Genomic DNA, 20,199 nt, shown 5'->3' with positions numbered 1-20,199 from the left:
GTGTTTTGAGACAGGGTTTCAGTATGTAATTAAGGCTGGCTTTGAATTCACAGTGATCCACCTGCCTCAGCCTCTCGAGAGCTGGGGTTACAAGCATGCACCACCATGCTTAGCTAGGGCCAGGGATACAGCTCAGTGGTTAGATTCCTGGTGCCAAAAAAATAAATTAAATAAATAAATAAATAAACCCCACAAATTTCATGCTCAGATAGAAAATTTTTTTTACATGAGCAAAGTATTTCAAAAGTCTCCAAAGATGCGCACAGGTGGTCAATATGCACACGAAGAGATTAGCAACACGAGCGTTATGGTGTGTCTGGATGTCCTCCCAAAGCCTCATGCATCACGAGGCAGACTTCTAGAGTTTGAGATTGACTCTCGGTCCAACGCTGGGATTATGGCTGTGAGTGCTATAGCTGCCCTGGGCCAGGCAGCCTGCACGCAATACCAGGAGGGAGAGGGGCTTGCTCTCCCTCTTTGCTTTTTTTTTTTTTGTGTGTGTGTTCTTATTGATTCTGCTGTTTTCCTCCATCATGCACAGTTGTCCTTGGAGCCAACTTGTTATGTATGGACTGAAACATCCAAAAAACCTGAGCTAAATAAAACTTTCCGTCCTTAACCTTAGGTGGGGGTGTTTTTGCCTTAGCAACAAGAGAAAAGTAACCAAGATAGTGACTTGGCAACAAGTGCAAATTAAAACTACAATGAGATACTGAATCACTACACACCTATTAGAATGGTTACACCAAAAAGGATTGACAGTGCCAAGTACAGGATACCTCTAAGGTCACAGGTTTGGATACAGGTCACTGCAATAAAGTAACTACGACAGTAAAGCAAGTCATGCATATTTTTAAACTTCATGCATAAGAAAGTTATGTTGGGGCCAGAGAGATAGCTCGTTGGAATAAGCGCCTGCCTGGCAAGTTCAGGGTCCAGAGTTTGACTCCTGGTACCCTTCTCACCCCCCAAAAAAGTTATGTTGCTGGGTGTGGTGGTGCCTGTCTATAATCCTAGCACTTGTGAGGGTGAGGCAGGAGGATGGCCATGAGTTTGAATTACATAGTGAAATCCTATTGTTGTAGAAAGCTGAATTACATAGAAACATTATAGGCAGACAGGGCCAGGCCCTCAGGGAGACAAGATGGAAGACAGGTGACTTTACAACTTGGAAGAGACAGACACTCTCATTTGGGCCACATCTCAAGACAAAAGTGGAAACACAGCTACGTAATTCCCTAGGGATGGGCATCAGGGATTGATATTGTAAACAGGTATCCACCACCTTGAAAGAGCCCAAAGGAGTCACCAGTCCAACCCCCAAAAGGAAGAGACCCTGTCCCATGTTCATGCCCACTTCCTATGTGATTCCCTTCCCCATTTGATACTGGATTTAATCAATTTTACCTGATTACCAATGGTCCTTGTTTTTTTTCTTTTTTAATGTGGTACTAGGGATTGAACTCAGGACCTTGCGCTTGCCAGGCAAGTGCTTATTCTACCGAGCTATCTCCCCAGCCCCCATCCAATGGTCCTTGTAATCTCAGTTGACCACAGCTTTGTCTCATCTCATGCCCACCTAACCGAGTTCCCATGTCTTCTTCACCTTAGTCCCGCCTCACCACATGGTTTTCCTCTATAAAAGTCCTTAGAAGAGACAGCTTCCTGGGGACCACCCACTTGGAGGCCCCCTTCCTGTCCCTCTCTGGGACAGGAGCTTTCTTTCTCCCCAATGAAATCTATTCTGCTTATAACCTCTGTTTTTTCCTAAAATTAATTCTTCAGTTCTAGAGAACACGAATTTGTCCCACGTACCTTCTAGGTTGGGAGATCAGTTTTTCTCCTTGTGTCATTGGAGGTTTCCTGCATCACTATCTCAAAAAACCAAAGAAAAGCGTGATGTGGTGGCACACGCCTGTAATTCCAGTACTAAGCTGAGGCGAGAGGGAGGATCATTTGAGAGTCTGAGACCAGCCTCAGCTCCAAAGTGAGCTCAAGGCCAGCCTGAACTGCATAGTAAGACCCTGTGTCAAAAAGAATCCCCCCACCAAAAAAAAAAAAAAAAGTCAGCATATAATCATAGCATTCTGTCAGTAATGTGACTACCTTGATTAAAAATTATTTTATTCCCCAAAAAACACTTACAATCATCAGCGGTATTGGAAAAATGCACTGACAGACTTGCCTGACACAGGACTGCCACTAAACTTCCAATTTGTACAAAATGCCATGTACGTGAAGCAGAAGAACGTACAGGAAAACAAAGTCATGGACAACCAAAGCTTATACTGTTGGTGAGAACACAAAACTACTACTCGGGAAAAGTTTTCTACAGGTTCAACACACATTTACCATACTACCTGGCAATCCATCTTCTGCATGATTATCCTAAAGGCTTGTGTACAAAATCTTCACAGCAGCCCAAATGGAAACAAACATCAAATGGACAAATATGAGTGCATCCTTCTCAAGGAGTACTAAACAACAAAGAGAAACAAACTACCAATAAAACAATGTAGCTAGGGCTCAACTGGCTGCAGAAGGGTGCTGAAAGCTGCTCAGGGCAGTGACTCTGTGACCAATTAAGCCTACAGTGCCTGGAGAATTCCCATTTCCAGTAGAGGGAGGGAAAGACAAAGGCAGCCCCAAAAACTCTTTCAAGTTGAGGACAGGCTTTGTACTCACTATGTAGCCTGGGCTGGCCCTGAACTTGTGGTGATCTTCCTGCCACAGCCTCTCAAGTGCTGGGATTATAGGCAATGAGCCACCATGCCTAGCTAGTTTTATGTTTTTGTTTTTTCATTTTTGGAGTACTAGGGATCAAACTTGGGATCTTGGGCTTGACAGGCAGGCACTTATGCCACTGAACCATCTCCCTGGCACTAAAATTTTTTTAAAATGTGCAAAATATTGAGCTGTAAGTCTTGGAGGTTTGAGAAGCTGTTGCCCCTGTGGGTCTGCAGGCTGGTGGCTGGTCTGGCACTCTTACAGGGACCACAGTACTGGAAGAAATTCTGGAAGGAAGCAAAGGAGAGTGAGTGCAAACGGGAATGGATCAGTGATATATGTGTTTGTTTATTACCCCACATGACTACAAGTTTCATAAGTAACGGCCCAGCTGGGCGTCATGGCCCATGCCTGTAGGCCCAGCACTCGGGAGGCTAAGGCAGGAAGATCGGTGTGAGTTCAAGGCTACCTGAGCTACATACAAGACCGTGCCTCAGAAACAAACAAAAAGTAATGGGCCTGCTTCGCTTTTGCCTCCCAATCTGGTACAAGTTTCCTTTTGGCCAACTCTAACTAGATTTATACTCTATGGAAGGGGATTCCGGATAATACCCAGTTTGATCAAGCTGAAAATAAGATATAGCTTGATAATTAACAGTGCAGTTTTAGTTATGTGATAATATTCAATCAATAATGGTGCCTTCAAGCAGGCATAGGGGGGCTGGCGAGATGGCTCAGTGGTCTAAAGCACCTACTTAGAACAAGCTTAGCAAAGCACAGGGACCACGGTTCAATCCCCCAGCACCACATGCCAGCCAGCCCCGCCCCCTGGTGGACTGAGCTGTCCACACACACACACACACACACACACACACAATAAATAAATAAGTGTTTGAAAAAAAGCAGGCATAGGGGCCAGGGGTTCAATCCCCACGCCTGCAGTGCCAGCTCTGCCCCCTGGGGCACGCTGAGACAATGGGTGTAGTGGGGCACACCTGTAATCCCAGCTCTTGGGAGCCTGTTTGCAGGCGGATCACCAAGAGTCAGATCTAGTAGAGAGACCCTGAATATCCTGTAGACCCTTCCCTAAAATTAAAAAAAAAAAAAAAAATCAACTAGAAAGAACTAGTCTTATTTGGTACAGGGTCTCACTACACAGCTCGGACTTGTAGGGATCCTCCTGTTTCAGCTTCCTCAGTGCTGCGATTACAGGGGTGCACAACCATGCCTGGTTTTGGTGGTGGACACAGTGGCCCCGGGTGGGGCTGGCACACGTGTGGTATTGGATTAAACCAGGCAGGTACTTAAGACTGTTGAGCTATCTCCTCTGCCCAGTCATATTTCAGTATCAGTGTTCCAACAATTTTATGTGTAATAACTGACATACATATATACATAAAACATAATGTATGTATGTTCTAGTTTGGTGTACTACTAATAGAAATAAAAACTCAATTTAACCAAAAAAATGAACTTAGAGACTTAAGTCATAAGCAGTTTAAAATTTTAATTTCTATCCTCTGTGTATGACCAAAGCATATGATTAGCAAAGAATTTGTAGTTGGAGTAGAGACAGAACTCAGCAGAATATTTAGCAGGCATGAGGCACAGGATACAAATCCCAGCCCCCCAACCTCCAAAGTTTTTGGGTGTTTTTTTTTTTTTTTTTTTTTTTTTGAGATGGGGGTCTCATTGCATAGTAGTTCATGCTGGCCTTGAACTCTCAGCCTGCCTCAACCTCCCAAGAGTGCTGGTATTACAGGGATATACCACCACGCTCAGCCATTTTTCTTTAAAAAATTTTTTTAAATCTTTTACTCATTTGGTACAGGGTCTCCCTATGCATATCAGATTAGTGATCCTCCTGTCTCATCCTCCTCAGCACTGGGATTACAGGCATGCGCAACTATACCCAGTTTCCACGGCCGGCATGAGGATGTTGGGATGTGGTACTGGGGATCGAACTCAGGTCCTTGAGCTTGCCAGGCAGGTGCTTAGACTGCAGAGCTATCTCCCTAGCCCCCATTTTTCTTTTTTAAATTAGGAAATCTCCTTTTATGACTGTCATGAAGCCCTGAGTGAGTTAAGAGCAACAAATTCTGGGGAGGGGGCACCCCCCACTTAGGGTTTCCAGTTACAATAACTGCATTCTCTCTTTTTTTTTAAAAATATATTCCGCTGTTTATTTATTTATTACATTCATTTAGTGTGTGTGTGGCCAGCTCAGCCCACCAGGGGGCGGGGCTGGCTGGCATGTGGTGCTGGAGGATCGAACCGAGGTCCCTGTGCTTTGCCAAGCCCGTTCCAAGTAGGTGCTCTAGACCACTGAGCCATCTCTCCAGCCCCTGCATTCTCTCTTGACCTCAGTCGAAAACCCTGACTCACACAAGGCCATACATATTCCTGGCAAATGCTAACACCAATTATGTAGGAGGCTTTTTCAGAGGTGAAGACAACTTTGTCTTCCCAGAGGACAACTCCTCCACTTGGCTTTATGAGGCAGATAGCAACCCCAAGCCACAGAAGGCCAGGGCCTGCGCAGGCCTCAACAGGCTCTACAAGGAAGCAGGAGAGGAAAGGTCAGCTTCCCACCCTCCATTACTAAAAAATGGCTTCACAGAGTGACAGACACTATTTTCTGCTACACACATACTTTTCCTTACCTGCTTTCAAGGGGAAATAAACATCAGCACCAATCTTCACAGGAAAACCGGACATCCAGGAGAGGAGAGACCCAAATTTCAGTTCCCAGCAAATATAATGTTTCTCTCTTTGGAGAAATATTTAGTTTTTGTTAAGAACATGTGAAATTGGGCTGGGGAGATAGCTCAGCGCCTTAAGTGCCTGCCTGACAAGCTCAAGGTCCAGAGTTCAATCTCCACTACCAGAAAAAAAAAGAAAAGAAAAGGAAAAAACACGTGAAACTGGTGAAACTGCCTGCAAGTGTTTGTCTAGAATAAAAGTGAAATTCCTAAACGCCTCAAGGAAGCACAGCCCCTTGAGGCAAGACTTCCGGCTTAACTGCTAGGCTGGAGTTTCAAGGGTTAATTGCTTGAGTTTTGGGACAACAAGTTGCTAAATCCCCACAGGACAGTTAGGGTCCTTCAGAAAAGACCTCAAGAAACAGGTTTAAATTAGGCAAAGACACCAACCCCTCCTCCGGGGAACCCAGGTTAACCTGATTACACTAACTACATTCTCTATCCTGAAGTGGTGGAGTCTGTAGGAAGAAACTTGGCGTCTAACTGCCCTCGCCTAGGAATGCGTCTGACCCCAAAGTCTCGCCAGCAAAATTCCCTCCTTTCCTAGCCGGGCGTGGTGGGCATACCTGTAATCCCAGTACCCAGGACGCTGAAACAGGAGGATGCCCACGAGTTCGGGGCCCGCCAGGGCTAGAGAGAGATGTCAGGTCCAGCTTGAACTACATGACGAGTAGCGATCAAGGTAGGTTTAGAAACCCGTGTCCCTTCAGGCGGGTCACCTTTGGGTCCCCGGGAGAAGGGCTGCTCACCAGGCGCTGCCGCATTTCCAGACTGCGACAGACTACCGCACACGTGGCTCTCGGTGGTGTCCTCCTCGCTCAGTACGTGATACCAGTTCACTCTCGGGACTCCGACACTCCGGGGCCGCCAGAAGGGCTGGACGAGGAACCAGGCTGCAGCAGGTCGCGTTAGCCAGGAGCGTCGGCGTCGCCTCGCAGCCCTGCCGGGTTCGCTCTCACGACGTCCCATACGGAGGGTGCAGGGACCTGGCCCCCGCCACAGCCGGAGCTCAAAGACCCGAACGCCAGTCCCGCCTCTTAGACAGCCGCACACCTTGGGAGATTTCCACCGCACCTGGCCGCGCCCCTCCATGGGGTGGGGGCGGGGCGGAGCGGCGCACTGTGCGATGGCGGCGGGTCCCACGGTCACTTTCCTGGGCGCCCTTGACTGACTCTTGGCGCCGCGCAACCTACCTTGCTACTAGGCAGCCACGGCGCGCGGCGCGTAGAGGCGGGAGGGAGCGGTGACGAGCTTTGGGTTAAGCCAATGAGCACTCAGGTGTCCGACCTTCGCCCAATGACATCCCAGGAAGCAGAAACAGGGTAGGTTACGCTCGGACTGCGCGTGAGACGGAGGCGGGACGCACGGGATCTTTTCCTGCAGCCGGGCCGGGGTCTCCCGCCCGGTGGCTTCTCGCGTGCTTGGCGCCTCAATACCCGTGGCACCCGCCGGCCGCACGAAAGATCGAGGAGGCCGAGCCTGCGAGGGCCTGGTGCATTGGCGCATCTCTCGAGCGGAGACCCTTCTTCAGCAGTTGCCGCGAAGAGACATGAGGGACGGAGTCGGCCCGAGGCTCAGTGAGACGGACACGGGGTCGGCCTGCTAGAGGTTCCGAGAACGGCGCTGCGGCGCGAGGCCGTCTTCCGGAGCGAGGGGCGCGCGGCGGCGGCGGCATGTTCCCGCGGAGGCCGCTGGCCGCCTGGCTGGCGGGGGCGCGGGGCGGGGGCCTGCTGGGCCTGCTGGCCAATCAGTGCCGCTTCGTGACGGGGCTGCGCGTGCGGCGCGCGCAGCAGATCGCGCAGCTCTACGGCCGCCTCTACTCGGAGAGCTCGCGCTGCGTCCTGCTCGGACGCCTGTGGCGCAGGCTGCGCGGCCGCCCGGGCCATGCCTCTGCCTTGATGGCGTCTCTCGCCGGCGTCTTCGTGTGGGACGAGGAGCGAATCCAGGAGGAGGAACTGCAGAGGTGGGTCCTGCGGCTGCTGCTGCGACGGGGGCGGGGGGCGCAGGGACCTTGGTGCCAGCCCTGTGGTCGTTCGGCGTTCTGTGTCTACGCGGTGGCTTTTATGGACAGCAGGGCAATAGATGGATGCTGTTTTAGCAATCCGTTGCATTCCTTTTTTTGTGTTCATTGCTTTTGTCGGGTTGAAAATAAGAACTGCAAGTGTAGGTTAACCTAGGAGGGAGACTTCGAATGGGCAGCAAGCAGGACGCTGAAGGAAACATGGCAAAAAATAAATTAGATGTCAAAAGTGTGGAGCCAGCGCTCACTTTATCTTTTAAGACACCTCGAAAAACGCACATTCAGAACGCATTTGAAACTCGATCTGAAGGTGTCATTTTGCCATTTGCAAGATGACTGCCATCCAGATGGGACTTGGGCGTTGTGAGACATGCCCGGAGAACTCCCTGTCATTGTGACTTGGCGTCTTGGTTGAATTCATAGGCTGGGAGGGATTTTGCCCTGCTTGCACAAACCAATGGCATTTTTAACCTGCAAAGTTAGGTTAGGTTTTTGCTATTTTAGAATTTCGACAATACTGATATTATTAGGCTTTGAAGTTAGTGCTGTCAATAAAACTTCTGTGGGAAAAACCCAATACTGTTTGTTTACTAGATCTGTTAACCTGGGTTTTTTTTGTTTTGTTTTGTTTTTTGTTTTGTGGAACCGGGTATTGGACTCAGGCCCTTTCGCTTTCCAGGGAAGTGCTTATTCCACTGAGCCATCTCCCGGCCCTGTTAACATGTTGTTGAGTCTGAAACTTCATAGTTTTTAGGTAATCTCAGAGAAACTGCTTTAGGATTTGTTTTATAATATCTTTACTTTCTATTATTATTTCAGGACTGGAGATTGAATCCACAGCCTTGCATGTGCTAGGCAAGTGTTGTATCTCCCAGTAAGCGCCTGCCCCCCCCCCCTTATTCTGTTTGAGACAGAGTATCACTATGCAGTTCAGGCTGGCCTTGAGCTCACTTTGTAGTCCATGATGGTCCCGAATTCGCAGTGATCCTCCTGCCTCAGACTCCAGAATGCTGAATAATAATACTTTTTTTTTTTTTAAGGGTAATAGGGCTAGAACTCAGGACCTTGTGCTTGACAGGCGGGTGCTTAGGCTGCTGAGCTATATCCCAGCAAAAATACTTTTTAAAGTGCAATTTAAACTCATAACCAGAAATATCCTTATTATCCAAAACAGGTATCAAAGTATACTGTAATAGCTATAACAGAAAGAGTTTCTGTTAACACTGGTTTTTTTTTGGGGGGCTGGCTCAGCCAAACTGTGGTCCCCTGTGTCTGCTTAGTCCCTCTATTAACATTCTTTTGTGGCTTTGACATTTATACTACTAATCAGTCTCCTGTAATAAATAAAACTGTGAGAAAAAAACTTTTAAATTAGGAAGTGGAGTCAGCTGGTTAAGATAGCTCAGTGGGCTAAACGCCTGCTTAGGCAAGCATAGGGACTTGGGTTCAATCCCCTGGACCACATGCCACACTAGCTGGCAACAGAGTCTAGTCATGGTGGTGTACACCTGTAATCCCAGGCTGAAAGCAAGAGAATCACTATGAGTCCGAGCTGCCTAGTGGGACCCTGTACAAACAAAACAATACATTAAAGAAAAATTGCCAAGCTGGGCATGATGGCACAGGCCTATAAACATTGCAGTCTGGGTGACTTGATGCAGGAGTCCAGCCTAGGGACTTAGGGACTTGGGACATTCTGTCTTAAAATAAAAAAGGCTGAGGCTGTAGCTCAGCGTGGAGGCTCTGGGTTCACATAGTGGTGGAGGTAAGAGAAAAAAATCTTCAGTTGGGGCTGGTTAAGGAAGAAGACAGAGACCAGAAAAGGGTTACCCTGTGGGCAAAAGAAAAAGGAATTTTGGGAGGGTAGGATTTGAGTTGTGTTGGGGCTTAAGTGGAGATAGCACTCTTTGGCTGACTTTGTACATTTATATGGATAATATGTTCTGGAACCTCTTTTAGTAGTTCTTCTATTTGTGGGAGCTGGAAGGGTAACAAGATCGGAGTGAATGTAGTAAGCCCTAATTTAGTAGGCACTATAGACAGGCAGAGGGATCAGACCAGTTAATGATGAAACCAGGTAATTAGTCTGTTTTCCTCTCCTGGGTGTCTCCGAAACATGGGAGCAGTTGAAATACACAGAGGAGTTATTCAGGGTTAACCAGCTTTGGAACTTGAAATTAGTCTGCATAGATGTTGGAGGGGAGGTACTGGGAATTGAACTCTGTTTTTCCCACTGAGATGCAGCCCCAGCCAACAGGCATTTTAGGTCACCTTCAGATGACAACTTGGGGTTATTATAGAGAAGCTCCTCATTTAACGCTTTGTGAAGTTCATGCTTAAATTCAACTTTTCATATATTTGAGGTATAATCAAGTTTTCCATCTTTTTTGTTACTGGGGATGTAACTCAGGATCTTGCCAGGTAGGTGCTTATGCTGCTGAGCTAATTCCCCAGCCCAAGATATTTTTTCTTTTTTTAAAAAAATTTATGTCAATCTACACAGTTTGGACTCATAGTGATCCTTCTGTCTCAGCCTCCTCAGTGCTGGGATTACAGGCATGTGCCACCACACCTGGTTTAGGGGCTGGCCTGGCATGCAGTGCCGGGGATCAAACACAGTTCCTTACGCTTGCCAGCAGGTTCTTACACCCCCAAGCTATCTCCCCAACCCAGTTTTTCTTAAAATGTTTATTCTTGTGATAAGGAGGCAAATTTGCTATTTAACAACTACGTCTTGGTTATACGGTGGTTCCATAGGTCTTAGTTCTTTTTTTTTTTTTTTTTTTTTAATTTTTTTTTTTTTTTTTTTTTTTTTTTTACATTTATTTATTGTGTGTGTGTGTGTGTGTGTGTGTGTGTGTGTGTGGCCAGCTCAGCCCACCAGGGGGCGGGGCGGGCTGGCATGTGGTGCTGGGGGATTGAACCGTGGTCCCTGTGGTTTACTAAGCTTGTTCCAAGTAGGTGCTTTAGACCACTGAGCCATCTCACCAGCCCAGGTCTTAGTTCTGATAGCTTGTTACGTTTCTATTTTTTGTTTTCAGACAGGGTTTCTTTTCCCAATGTAGTTCAGGCTGCCCTTGAACTCACTGTGATCTTCCTGCCTCAGTCTCCCAAGTGCTGAGATTATAGGTATACATCACTACACCCAGTTTATGTTTATATTTTGTTGAGTAAAATTCTGTGGCTACAGGTTAATTTTTTGCTTGATGTTTATTTTTGCTATAGAAAAGTACTTCAGAAGAGGTTCCTACAGCTAGGATAGAACTAAGTGTTGGGTTTGTTTGGTTTTGAGGTAATATTGTGTAGTGTCCAAAATGAAGCACAGTTGCCTCTCAGGTTAAGTACATTTCTTTCGTTAATAGACAAAGATCCTGGTTGTCACATGGTCCCTAAATCACAGCTTTTGGCTCATCCATGGTGTTTTTGTACTAACTTACCCTGTGGATGTTGCTGTCTTGGTTAAAGAGGTTTGAAGTATGCAAGATATCTTTCAGAGTGTGTACTTTAAAATGGCATGTCTTATATTTTAGGTTATACTACAAATCAGAAAGGATCATCTTTCTTTTCTTTTGTGCTAAAGATTTTTTTTCTTTTTTAGAGAGGGTCTCCCTATGCAGTTCAGGTTGGCGTTGAACCCTTGAACTCAACTCTAGTCCAGGTTGCCCTTGATTCTCCTGCCACTCCGCCTCTCAAGTGCTGGAATTACAGGTGTGCACCACCGTGCCCAGTGTATTTAACAAAACCTTAATAAGGAAGATTTGTTAAATTTAAATAGTAGGCTATACAAAGTGATTTTGACTTGGAGCTGAGTTTGGATGTAGAAATTAGATCTTTTGAGGCACGAGGATTTTGAGTTCGGTAATTTAGCAAGACCATGTCTCAAAATAAAATAAAAAGGGCTGGAGTATATAGTGTTTAGTGCTCCCCACATTCCATTCCCAGTACCACCACCACTTAAAAAAAAAAAACAAAAACAAAAACCAAAGAGCAAAAACCCAGATTTTTCAGTACCTGTGCTTCTATTCTCAACGAGTTGGCTCCAATTAAACAATTAAAATAATTTTGCTCACTGTTTCTGGTACAAGTTTTTTTGTGAGCCCAGGAGAAATCTTATGGAAAAATTCAGTAGTTTCTTTCTTTCTTTTTTTATTGCTTTAAAACAGTTAAAAATAATTAGAACAAAAAAAGGAAGGATGTTAAGAAATCTGAAAGTCTTTGGGAATGTATTTTATTTGCTTCCTCCATCCTATTTCAGTTTCAATTCATTGTTCCAGAAATTTGAATAAACAGTGCCAGTAAGGCTTACGGAAAGTTGGACATTTTCCCATTTTTGTATTTTAGAGGCTCTTGAATACATTAATTTTTCCCATATCATTTACTGGATGAATAATCAATGTAAAAGCCCTACAGCTTAAAGGAACTTTTGGGGGGAAACTACTGTCCCTACACTACCTACATTTTCTTCTCTTTTTTTTTTTTTTTGGTACCAGGGATTAAACTTAGTACACTGCCTACATTTGCCCTGTGTTAGATCAGTCTTAGATTACATGAAAGTGAACTCATTTTTTAAAGACTGTCTTCATTATTTTACTATTACCCCAGAACTAGCATGAACTAATTGGTGTGTTTTATTTTAAAATATGTTCCAAATCAAATCAGTAGTACTTGAAAATTCCTAGCTTTATCAGTATTGTGGAATTTGAGGAGGTGGTTTTGGGAAGTACTGCAGTTGTTTTGAATTCCTAATTGCAGGGATATCTTGTTTGAAGTATTGTGTGGTCTTATATCACACTGCTGTGGGAGGGGCTGCTAGCCTCATCAGACATTGGTATAATTGCTTTGTTTTCATTGTGTACCTTCACCTAGCCTTTTTCTTTTCTTCCTTCCTTCTTTTACTCTTTTCTTTGAAACAGGGTCTCACTATGCAATTCAGGCTGGCCTTGAGCCCAGCCTGGTCTCCAACTTGCAATGGTCCTCCTGCTTCAGTCTCCCCGAGTGCTGGGATTGCAGACATGCATTTCCTTGCCTGGCCTCAGCCCAGCCTTTCAAACTTTGAAGTAGAGCCTGTCTTTGTTTGATCTCCTTACTAATCTGATTTTGTTACTATTTGGGGAATAATCTCTTTTGTTCTTATCTCTCTTCTGGGTAGTCTCCTAGACATGAAGGTATAGGCTGTGGATTGTGGCATATACCTTACTTAATTCTATTCTGCACTATGAGATCTGAGGCAGACCAGATTTGGAGTCCAGCCTTAGTCTTACTAGGTTCACACCCCAGAACCATAGAGAACAATGAGAGAAAAGATTACAAAGATTTAGATACCTATCCTGTCCAAACAAAATTTTGGCAGATTAGATTAAGAGACATACAGCTTTTTATCCTTGTATATGATAGTGTTTGTGCTTCTGTGTGCTAATTAGGTCTGTGGTATTAGTGTTCACAAGTTGAGACCGTTCTGGACATGGTGTGCATACCTGTAGTCCTTGCACTCTGGGAGGCTGAGGGAGAAGGACTGCACATTGAAGCCAGCTCGGGTAATTTAGTGATTTAGTGAGATCCTATCTCAAAATAAAACTTAAGCTGGGCAAGGTGGCACACACCTATATACCCAGCACTCAGGAGCTTGAGGCAGGAGAATCATTTCAAGTTGGAGGCCAGCCTGGGCTACAAAGTAAGCGCAAGGCCAGCCTGAACTGCATAGTGAGACCCTGTCTCAAAAAGAAAAATGAATTTTAAAAAGGGCTAGGGATGTAGATTAGTACATAGGCACTGGGTTCATTCCCCAGTATGGCAATAAATAAATAAAATAACAATACAAAAAAAATTGTTTATTTCAAGTATAGTAGTATACTGAATGCCTGTAATCCTGGCATTCAGGAGGCAGAGGTTGGATAGTGAGTTAAAAGGCTGAGTGGCATTGAGCGATCCTGGCTCAAAAAAACTGTCCAAACCAAAAGGACTTAGGCAGCAAAGTACACTACCAAGAAAGTGAAAAAATAATCATAGAGTGAAAGATACTTTATAATTCATGTATCTGATAACGGATTAACATTTAGAATATTATATAAAGAACTGTTAAAAGTCAATTAAGGAAAAAAAAAGGGGGGGGGCCGGGGAGATGGCTCAGTGGAATAAGCACTTCCCTGGCATGCTCAAGGGCCTGAGTTCAATCCCCGGTTCTGCAAAAAAAAAAAAAAAAAAGTCAATTAAGGGCTGGGGAGATAACTCAGAAGTGCCTGTCTGGGAAGCACAAGGTCATACCTTTGATTCCAAGTACCAAAAAAAAAAAAAAAAAAAAAAAAAAAAAAAAGAAAAAAAAAGGAAAAGAAAAGAAAGAAAAAGTCAATTAAAAGATATATAACCTAATTTAAGATTGGGCAAAGGATTCCTCAGTAGATATTTCTCCAAAGAAGTTTCATACGCCCCCCCCCCCAGGCCCGCTGAGCCAGAGTCCAGGCGTGGTAGTGCACACTGGTAATCCCAGCACTAGTGAAGCCGAAATCAGGAGGATCACTACGAGTCTGAGCTGCATAATGAGACCCTGCCCCAGAAAAAACCCACAAAACAACCACAACAACAGAATGTCAAAGAAGTTTCACAGAAGGCCACACATGCAAAGACACTCAACATCATTAGTCATCAGCAGAGAAGACCACCATGGAATCCCACATCCCACCCTTTAGAAACCAAAAAGATGGATAATAATAAATGTTGGCCAGGATGTGGAGTCACTGGACTCTTCATACATGGTGGAGTGAATATAAAACAGTGCAGCTGCTTTGGCAGATAGTTTGGCAGTTCCTTGGAAAGTTAAACATAGAGTTACCGTGACCTCGCATATTCAATTTGAGAAATGAATCTGCCCAGGAGAGTTGAAAACATCCGTGCGAGAAACTTTTACACAAATGTTCTTAGCAGTATTACTCATAATAGCCCCCAAATGAAAAGATGAATGTTTATTATCCAGGAAACCAAAGGAGATATATCCCTATGGTGGAGTGCTATTCAGCTATAAAGAAGAATAAATTACATCAATGAAACTTGGAAGTATTTCAAGTAAAAGAAGCCACATGTGGTCATATATTACATGATCCCACGTATTTGAACTGTTCAGGATCAGCAAGTGCGTGGAGAACAGACAGTAGTCTCATGGTTGCCAGGCCTGGCAGGGAGGTGGGAATGGGGAACGACTGGTGCTGAGTACAAGTTCCTTTCAGGGAATGATGAGAATGTTCTGGATGTAGGTAATGGTGATAGTTGCCCAGTCTTTGAATATTTGATGAGCATTGTGTTGTAAACTGTAAAGGGATGAATTTTGTGGTATGTGAATTATATGTCAATTTGAAAAGGAAGAAAAGTATGTAAATACTCCTGATAATGTAGAAAGAAGATAACGTAATTTAGAAAACAGGCACAAGATACCAAGTGGCATTTTATAGTCGTAACCCTTGGCAGTTAACTTGAGGGCTGTGTGCCAGGCCTTAAGTGTTATATAATAAAAGCTTGCTTATGTGCTCTTACGTGAGCACTGGGCTAGCATGCAAACTTGGGAGCCATTTCTGTTCACCACACTGCCCTGTGGCAAAGCCACACCACTCCTTTGTGGGTCTTTGGTTTTATTTCTTTATTTTTATTTTTTTAATGTATTTGTTATAGGGTCTCACTATGCAGTTTGGACTCATAGTGATCCTCCTGTTTTCAGCCTTCCCAGTGCTGGAATTACAGGCATGTGCCACCATGCCTGGTCTCGGTGGCCTGCTTGGTGTGCCCAGGGGCAGGGCCAGCGTGGCATGTGGTGCCAGGTTTCGAACTCTGGTCCATGTCTTGCCAAAGCAGGCACTTAGTCCACTGAGCTATGTCACTGGCCCCTTGCAGGTCTTTGTGTGGACACTTGGTTGCACAGGGCTTATCCATCTATACCATGCCTATTTTTGTCCTTTGTAGATCCATTAATGAGATGAAAAAGTTGGAGGAAGTGTCAAGTGTATTTCAGAGCTCTGGGGTTGAGCGCCGCCTTCCAGAACCAAAATCCCAGACAGAAGAGGATGAAGACTCGAAGGTCAGAGAGCAGCCGTGGGAAATGGTGATGGACAAGAAGCACTTCAAGTTGTGGCGGCGCCCCATCTCGGGCACCCACCTGTACCAGTACAGAGGTGAGCTGTCCCAGTGGCTGCTCCTCGCACTGCTCTAGTGGCTTCTTCCATTGGGGTGGCTTCTTGGGAAATCTGCCGTGTTATTTTTTTATTGTTGTGTTCCACGTGCACATGACCAGCTTCTCAGTTTTTTCCTGTCTGTAGCTCATCCTTGTCTTTGTCCAGCATGGCTTCTGGCTTCTTTGCCTGCTCCTGGCAATCTGCCAGTGCTGTAGAAGTGCAGCACAGCTAGGCGGTGGGAAGGGTTAGGGTGTGGCAAGTGTCCTTTATTCTTTCTTGTCATTCCAGTTTTTGGAACCTACACAGATGTGACACCTCGGCAGTTCTTCAACGTTCAGGTAATTTCTGTTCAGATTTGAAAGCTTCCCAGCAGGCCACTTACCACTGTCCACACAGCTTTTGGGTAAACTTGATGTCTGTGTGTGCGTGTGTAGTGCTGGGATTGACCTCTGTGTGTAGATATTTGACTTATTATTTCTTTGTTTCTACATGGATGAGACTTGATTTTACCCACCGCTGCCACAAACCCCTGACTGTTGGGAAAATAGAAGGAACTGAATGCTTCATGTTTTTTTTTATAAGGCTTTGTTGTTTTTCTCTGTATAAGTCTTTCACTATATATTTGCTCAAACTAGCTGTGCTGTCTTCTTTGGTACTGTGATGCCATTGTTAAAGTCAGTGATGCAGTGATTTAATGCAGTCTTGTTTGTGTTCTGGTTTTACTAGTTGACCTTCATAGCATTTTCCTGTTCAGTACAGACCCAGACTGGGTTACATCTAATTATTATCTTTAATTCCTTTAATGTAGAACGTTCCCTGTCAAGGCATTTATTGGGCAGAGTTGAATATCTGTTCAAGGACTATGTTTCTTCTTGGGGTTAGGAACATATTTAAAGCAAAGTGAGAAGGGGAGGTGGGACCACCCAGAAATGTTCTGGTATTTGTTTTGCCAGGCTTTCAGTAATGGGTCTGTTGATTGTAAAACTGTTAGTAACATGCAAGTGCACCTTCACGTAAGCCCTGAATTATATCAGTCTGTATTGTATTTTTGTTGGTTGGGATGTATAGGATGTATCTGTCTATGAAATTTCTCGGTTACTAGTGGCATCAGACATTTACAGTATAGGCCAGAGATACAGCTCAGTGGCATAGTGCCTTCTTCACAAACTCAAAGTCCCAAGTTCAGTTCCCAGTACAAAAAAAAAAAAAAAAGAAAATAAATTTACAATATGCTGTTTATATATTTTGTATAGAGTGTCCACACATACTTTGGAGTTTGTTTTGTCTGTTTAAGGCTGTTTAGAATAATAGATATCACCAAATGTTGTCTTCCTCAGGTGTGTCTATTATAGTATTGTTTTTTTCTTTGGTTTACGCCTCCCCCTTTTGTCCTTTTGAGACAGGGTCTCCTATGCAGTTCAGTCTGGCCTTGAGCTCACTTTGTAGTCCAGGCTGGTCTTCAATTCACAAGGATCCTCCTGCCTCAGTCTCCTGAGTGCTTGTGTTACTAACATGCCCTACCATGCCTGCCTCCTTTTTTTTTTTTAGATAGGGTCTCATTATGTAGTTTATGCTGGCCTTGAGCACATTATGTAACCTGGGCTGGCCTTGAACTTGTGGGGATCCTCCTGCCTCAGCTTCCCAGGTTATGGAGTTACAGGCATGTGTCACCATGCCTGACTACCCTTTTTTTTTTTTTTTTTTTTGGCGGAACTGGGGATTGAACTTGGCCCTTGTGCTTGCCAGACAAGGACTTATTCTACTGAGCTGTCTCCCCAGCCTGCCCTTTTCTTTTCTTTTTTTTATTTTATTTGTGTGTGTGTGTGTGTGTGGCCAGCTCAGCCCACCAGGCGGGGCTGGCTGGCATGTGGTGCTGGGGGATTGAACCACGGTCCCTGTGCTTTGCTTAGCTTGTTCTACGTAGGTGCTTTAGACCACTGAGCCATCTCACCAGCCCCTGCCCTTTTCTTTTTAACAGTCTGGTTTCAGTGGTGAAAGGATTTGAAGTTGGCTGGAATAAACACAGTCATGCTACTCACGGTTGGGCAGTGCTGGGTCTGATCATTGTTTCCCATCAGAAATCCAAGTGTTAGGGCTGGGGAGATGGCTCAGTAGAATAAGCACTTCCTTGGCAGGTGCAAGGGCCTGAATTCAATCCCTGGTTCCACCAAAAAAAAAAAAAAAAAAGAAAAAAAAAAAGAAAAAAATCCAAGTGTCTAGAGAAGCTTTCTACATTTCTTGTTCTGGATCTTCCTGGTCATCATAGTCTTCTCTTCCACAGCTGGACACTGAGTATAGAAAAAAGTGGGATGCCCTGGTGATCAAGCTGGAGGTGATTGAGAGGGATGCAGTGAGTGGTTCTGAGGTTCTTCACTGGGTGACCCATTTTCCTGTAAGTATCTTTACTTCTAGTTTTGTTTCTGGTGAGTCCATAGATGCAGAACCTAATCCTCTCCTTTACTTCTTCAGTATCCAATGTATTCTCGGGATTATGTTTACGTTCGGCGGTACAGCGTGGATCAGCAAAACAATGTCATGGTGCTGGTGTCACGGTAGGTGTGGCTGCTGTGTCCCTTACCTGGTAAACTGTCTTAGTGTGCTTTTCACTCTCCTCAGGCTTCCCAGCCCTGGGGCCCTCCCCAGCCCAACTCCATAAGAGGAGTGGTCCAGGATGGTGAAAGACGTACAGGCGTCCTTTCATCCCCTTTGGATACTTAGGATTGAATCCCTGGCTTTCACACTGAGTTGCATCTCCATCCTTTTGTTACTATTTTGATTCAGAAATGGGATCTTGCCGAGTTGCACTGGCTAGGCTCAAATTTGTGATCCTCCTGCTGACTCCATCTCCCAGAATTCTCAGACTAATAAGCTTTTATTTAATGAAAAGTTTTCTTTAGGAAGCCAGGTGTGATGGCTAACACCTGTAATCCCAGGACTCAGAGGCTGAGGCAGGAGAATGATAGCGAGTTGGAGACCAGCCTGGGTAAAAAAGTGAGGTCAAGGCCAGCCTGAGCTGCATAGCGAGAGCCTGTCTCAAAAAGAAAATTTTACTTTGGTTCCTTAATGTTGGTAACTATAAAAGGAAGTCGTCTTTGCCATATGGTGTGGTGAGCTGTATATTACCAGTACCGAAGTGTTCAGAACTCAGCTTGTAGTCATTGTCCTAGTGACACTTGGGTTTCATTTATTTTAAAAGTAGAGTGATTATCTTAGTCATAGAGTGATTATCTTAGGTCCCGCCATCACCCTTAGCTCTCAGCCTTCTGTGTAGATTTTACTGAGCTGTGGCTTCGCTGTTCCTCCTTTTTAGTGCCGTGGAGCACCCTAGCGTACCAGAGTCTCCGGAATTCGTCAGGGTCAGATCCTATGAATCCCAAATGGTTATCCGTCCCCATAAGTCATTTGACGAGGTGAGTTTACTTCATCTGAGAGATAATGAGTCATGGCTATGGTATTTTTTCAAAAAATTCCTTTTGTCTGACCTGGGCCAGGCGAGCTGGTTATGGCAGGAACAGCTGGAGCTTCTTGAGACTCACTGCAGGGCCCCAGCCTCAGTGTCTGGCTCAGAAGGTTTAGGGTGTGGCTCAAGAGGTTCCATCTTTGAGAAATATGCAGGTAACGCTCAGGCATACGGTCGAGTCCCTGCTGTAGAGTTGAGAGTGTCGCTGGAAGATGGGCAGGGTCAGGTAGTGATCTATGGCTGCCTTGGTGTGAGAAGCAGGAGGCTGTAGCCACTGACGTTGAACATGCATCGCAGCCTTTCCAGGAGCCCAAGCAAGTACCTCCTGCCAGCGTTTCACTGCAGTGGGCAAAGCACTGCAGACGTCTCTATACCCCTGCTTTTCTGTCTGTAAAATGGGAGAGTTAGACTTCAAAATTCTGACTTCCCTTAGAAAAGAATACTTGTTTTCACTTAGTAGGGTATTTTGTGTTCTAACTCTCTCCACCTCTTTCCCTCTCTCCCTCTCCCCCTCTCACCACAGGGCATCCCTCAGGGGATTTTTTTTTTTTTTTTAGTAGTACAAATCTATAATCTGATCTACAATCTGTAGATCAGACTCTACATAGTCTGTTTTTAGCTTCCCAAGCACTGGGGTAATAGATGTACACCACACGCCCAGTCTCAATCGCCTGTCTCAGCACTACCCTGGGCCGGGCCGGCACCAGCTCGGCAGGCTGGGGATTGAACCCTGGCCACTGCTGCGCTCTGCCTAAGCAGGCGCTTTAATCCGCTGAGCTCTCTGGCCAGCCCGCCATCTCTATTGTGTGTATACATTGATGCCAGTGGTTGCCAGTAATAGTTATGCTTTACTTTATAATGTCTTCGTTTCTTCCCATTGTTTTTGTTTTTGTTTACTTTAAAGCTATGTGGGTTGTGTTTTTTCTAGTTTCCTTCATTAAGCTGTTTTATGCACCTGAAAGGATTCTGGCAGAGAATGTGGGTGACCTGAGACAACATAATGCTTGACTTCTTTTACAGATTGGATAATCTTTGTGTTTACTTGTATGCTATTTTTAGAACTCTGTTTTTCTTTTT

At 45.0% G+C, this 20,199-nt stretch overlaps 1 protein-coding gene and 3 long non-coding RNA genes across 5 annotated transcripts in view; 2 read left to right on the top strand and 2 right to left on the bottom strand.

Moving 5' to 3' along the window:
- Positions 1-204: 204 nt before the first annotated feature.
- On the bottom strand, positions 205-2,720 carry LOC111817246. The gene is made up of 2 exons (XR_002821488.1): positions 2,686-2,720; positions 205-572 (listed from the first exon to the last, which is right to left on the bottom strand). It is a non-coding gene; the product is annotated as an uncharacterized LOC111817246 (long non-coding RNA).
- Positions 2,721-2,833: 113 nt separating this feature from the next.
- On the bottom strand, positions 2,834-6,610 carry LOC111817239. Of its 2 annotated transcripts, XR_002821483.1 has the most exons (4): positions 6,239-6,610; positions 6,056-6,148; positions 5,391-5,497; positions 2,834-3,014 (listed from the first exon to the last, which is right to left on the bottom strand). It is a non-coding gene; the product is annotated as an uncharacterized LOC111817239 (long non-coding RNA). The 2 variants fall into 2 exon arrangements; XR_002821482.1 differs by having other exon boundaries at positions 6,056-6,610.
- Positions 6,611-6,841: 231 nt separating this feature from the next.
- The window catches only part of Stard7 (StAR related lipid transfer domain containing 7), a 19,110-nt gene continuing 5,752 nt past the window's right edge, over positions 6,842-20,199 (top strand). Inside the window, exons 1-6 of the mRNA XM_004633158.2 lie at positions 6,842-7,452; positions 15,454-15,662; positions 15,951-16,000; positions 17,944-18,054; positions 18,132-18,214; positions 18,973-19,072. Of these exons, the coding sequence (XP_004633215.1) occupies positions 7,163-7,452; positions 15,454-15,662; positions 15,951-16,000; positions 17,944-18,054; positions 18,132-18,214; positions 18,973-19,072 (843 nt within the window). The 5' untranslated portion in view covers positions 6,842-7,162. The remainder of the gene's footprint in view (positions 7,453-15,453; positions 15,663-15,950; positions 16,001-17,943; positions 18,055-18,131; positions 18,215-18,972; positions 19,073-20,199) is intronic.
- The window catches only part of LOC111817240, a 778-nt gene continuing 475 nt past the window's right edge, over positions 19,897-20,199 (top strand). The window contains exon 1 of the long non-coding RNA XR_002821484.1: positions 19,897-20,187. This is a non-coding gene — a long non-coding RNA (uncharacterized LOC111817240). The remainder of the gene's footprint in view (positions 20,188-20,199) is intronic.

This window comes from Octodon degus, unplaced genomic scaffold, assembly GCF_000260255.1.
Source record: "Octodon degus isolate 3935 unplaced genomic scaffold, OctDeg1.0 scaffold00052, whole genome shotgun sequence".
Classification (NCBI taxonomy): Eukaryota; Metazoa; Chordata; class Mammalia; order Rodentia; family Octodontidae; genus Octodon; species Octodon degus.
The sequence above is the reverse complement of the archived record's forward strand: the minus strand, read 5'-3'. Positions and strand labels throughout refer to the sequence as shown.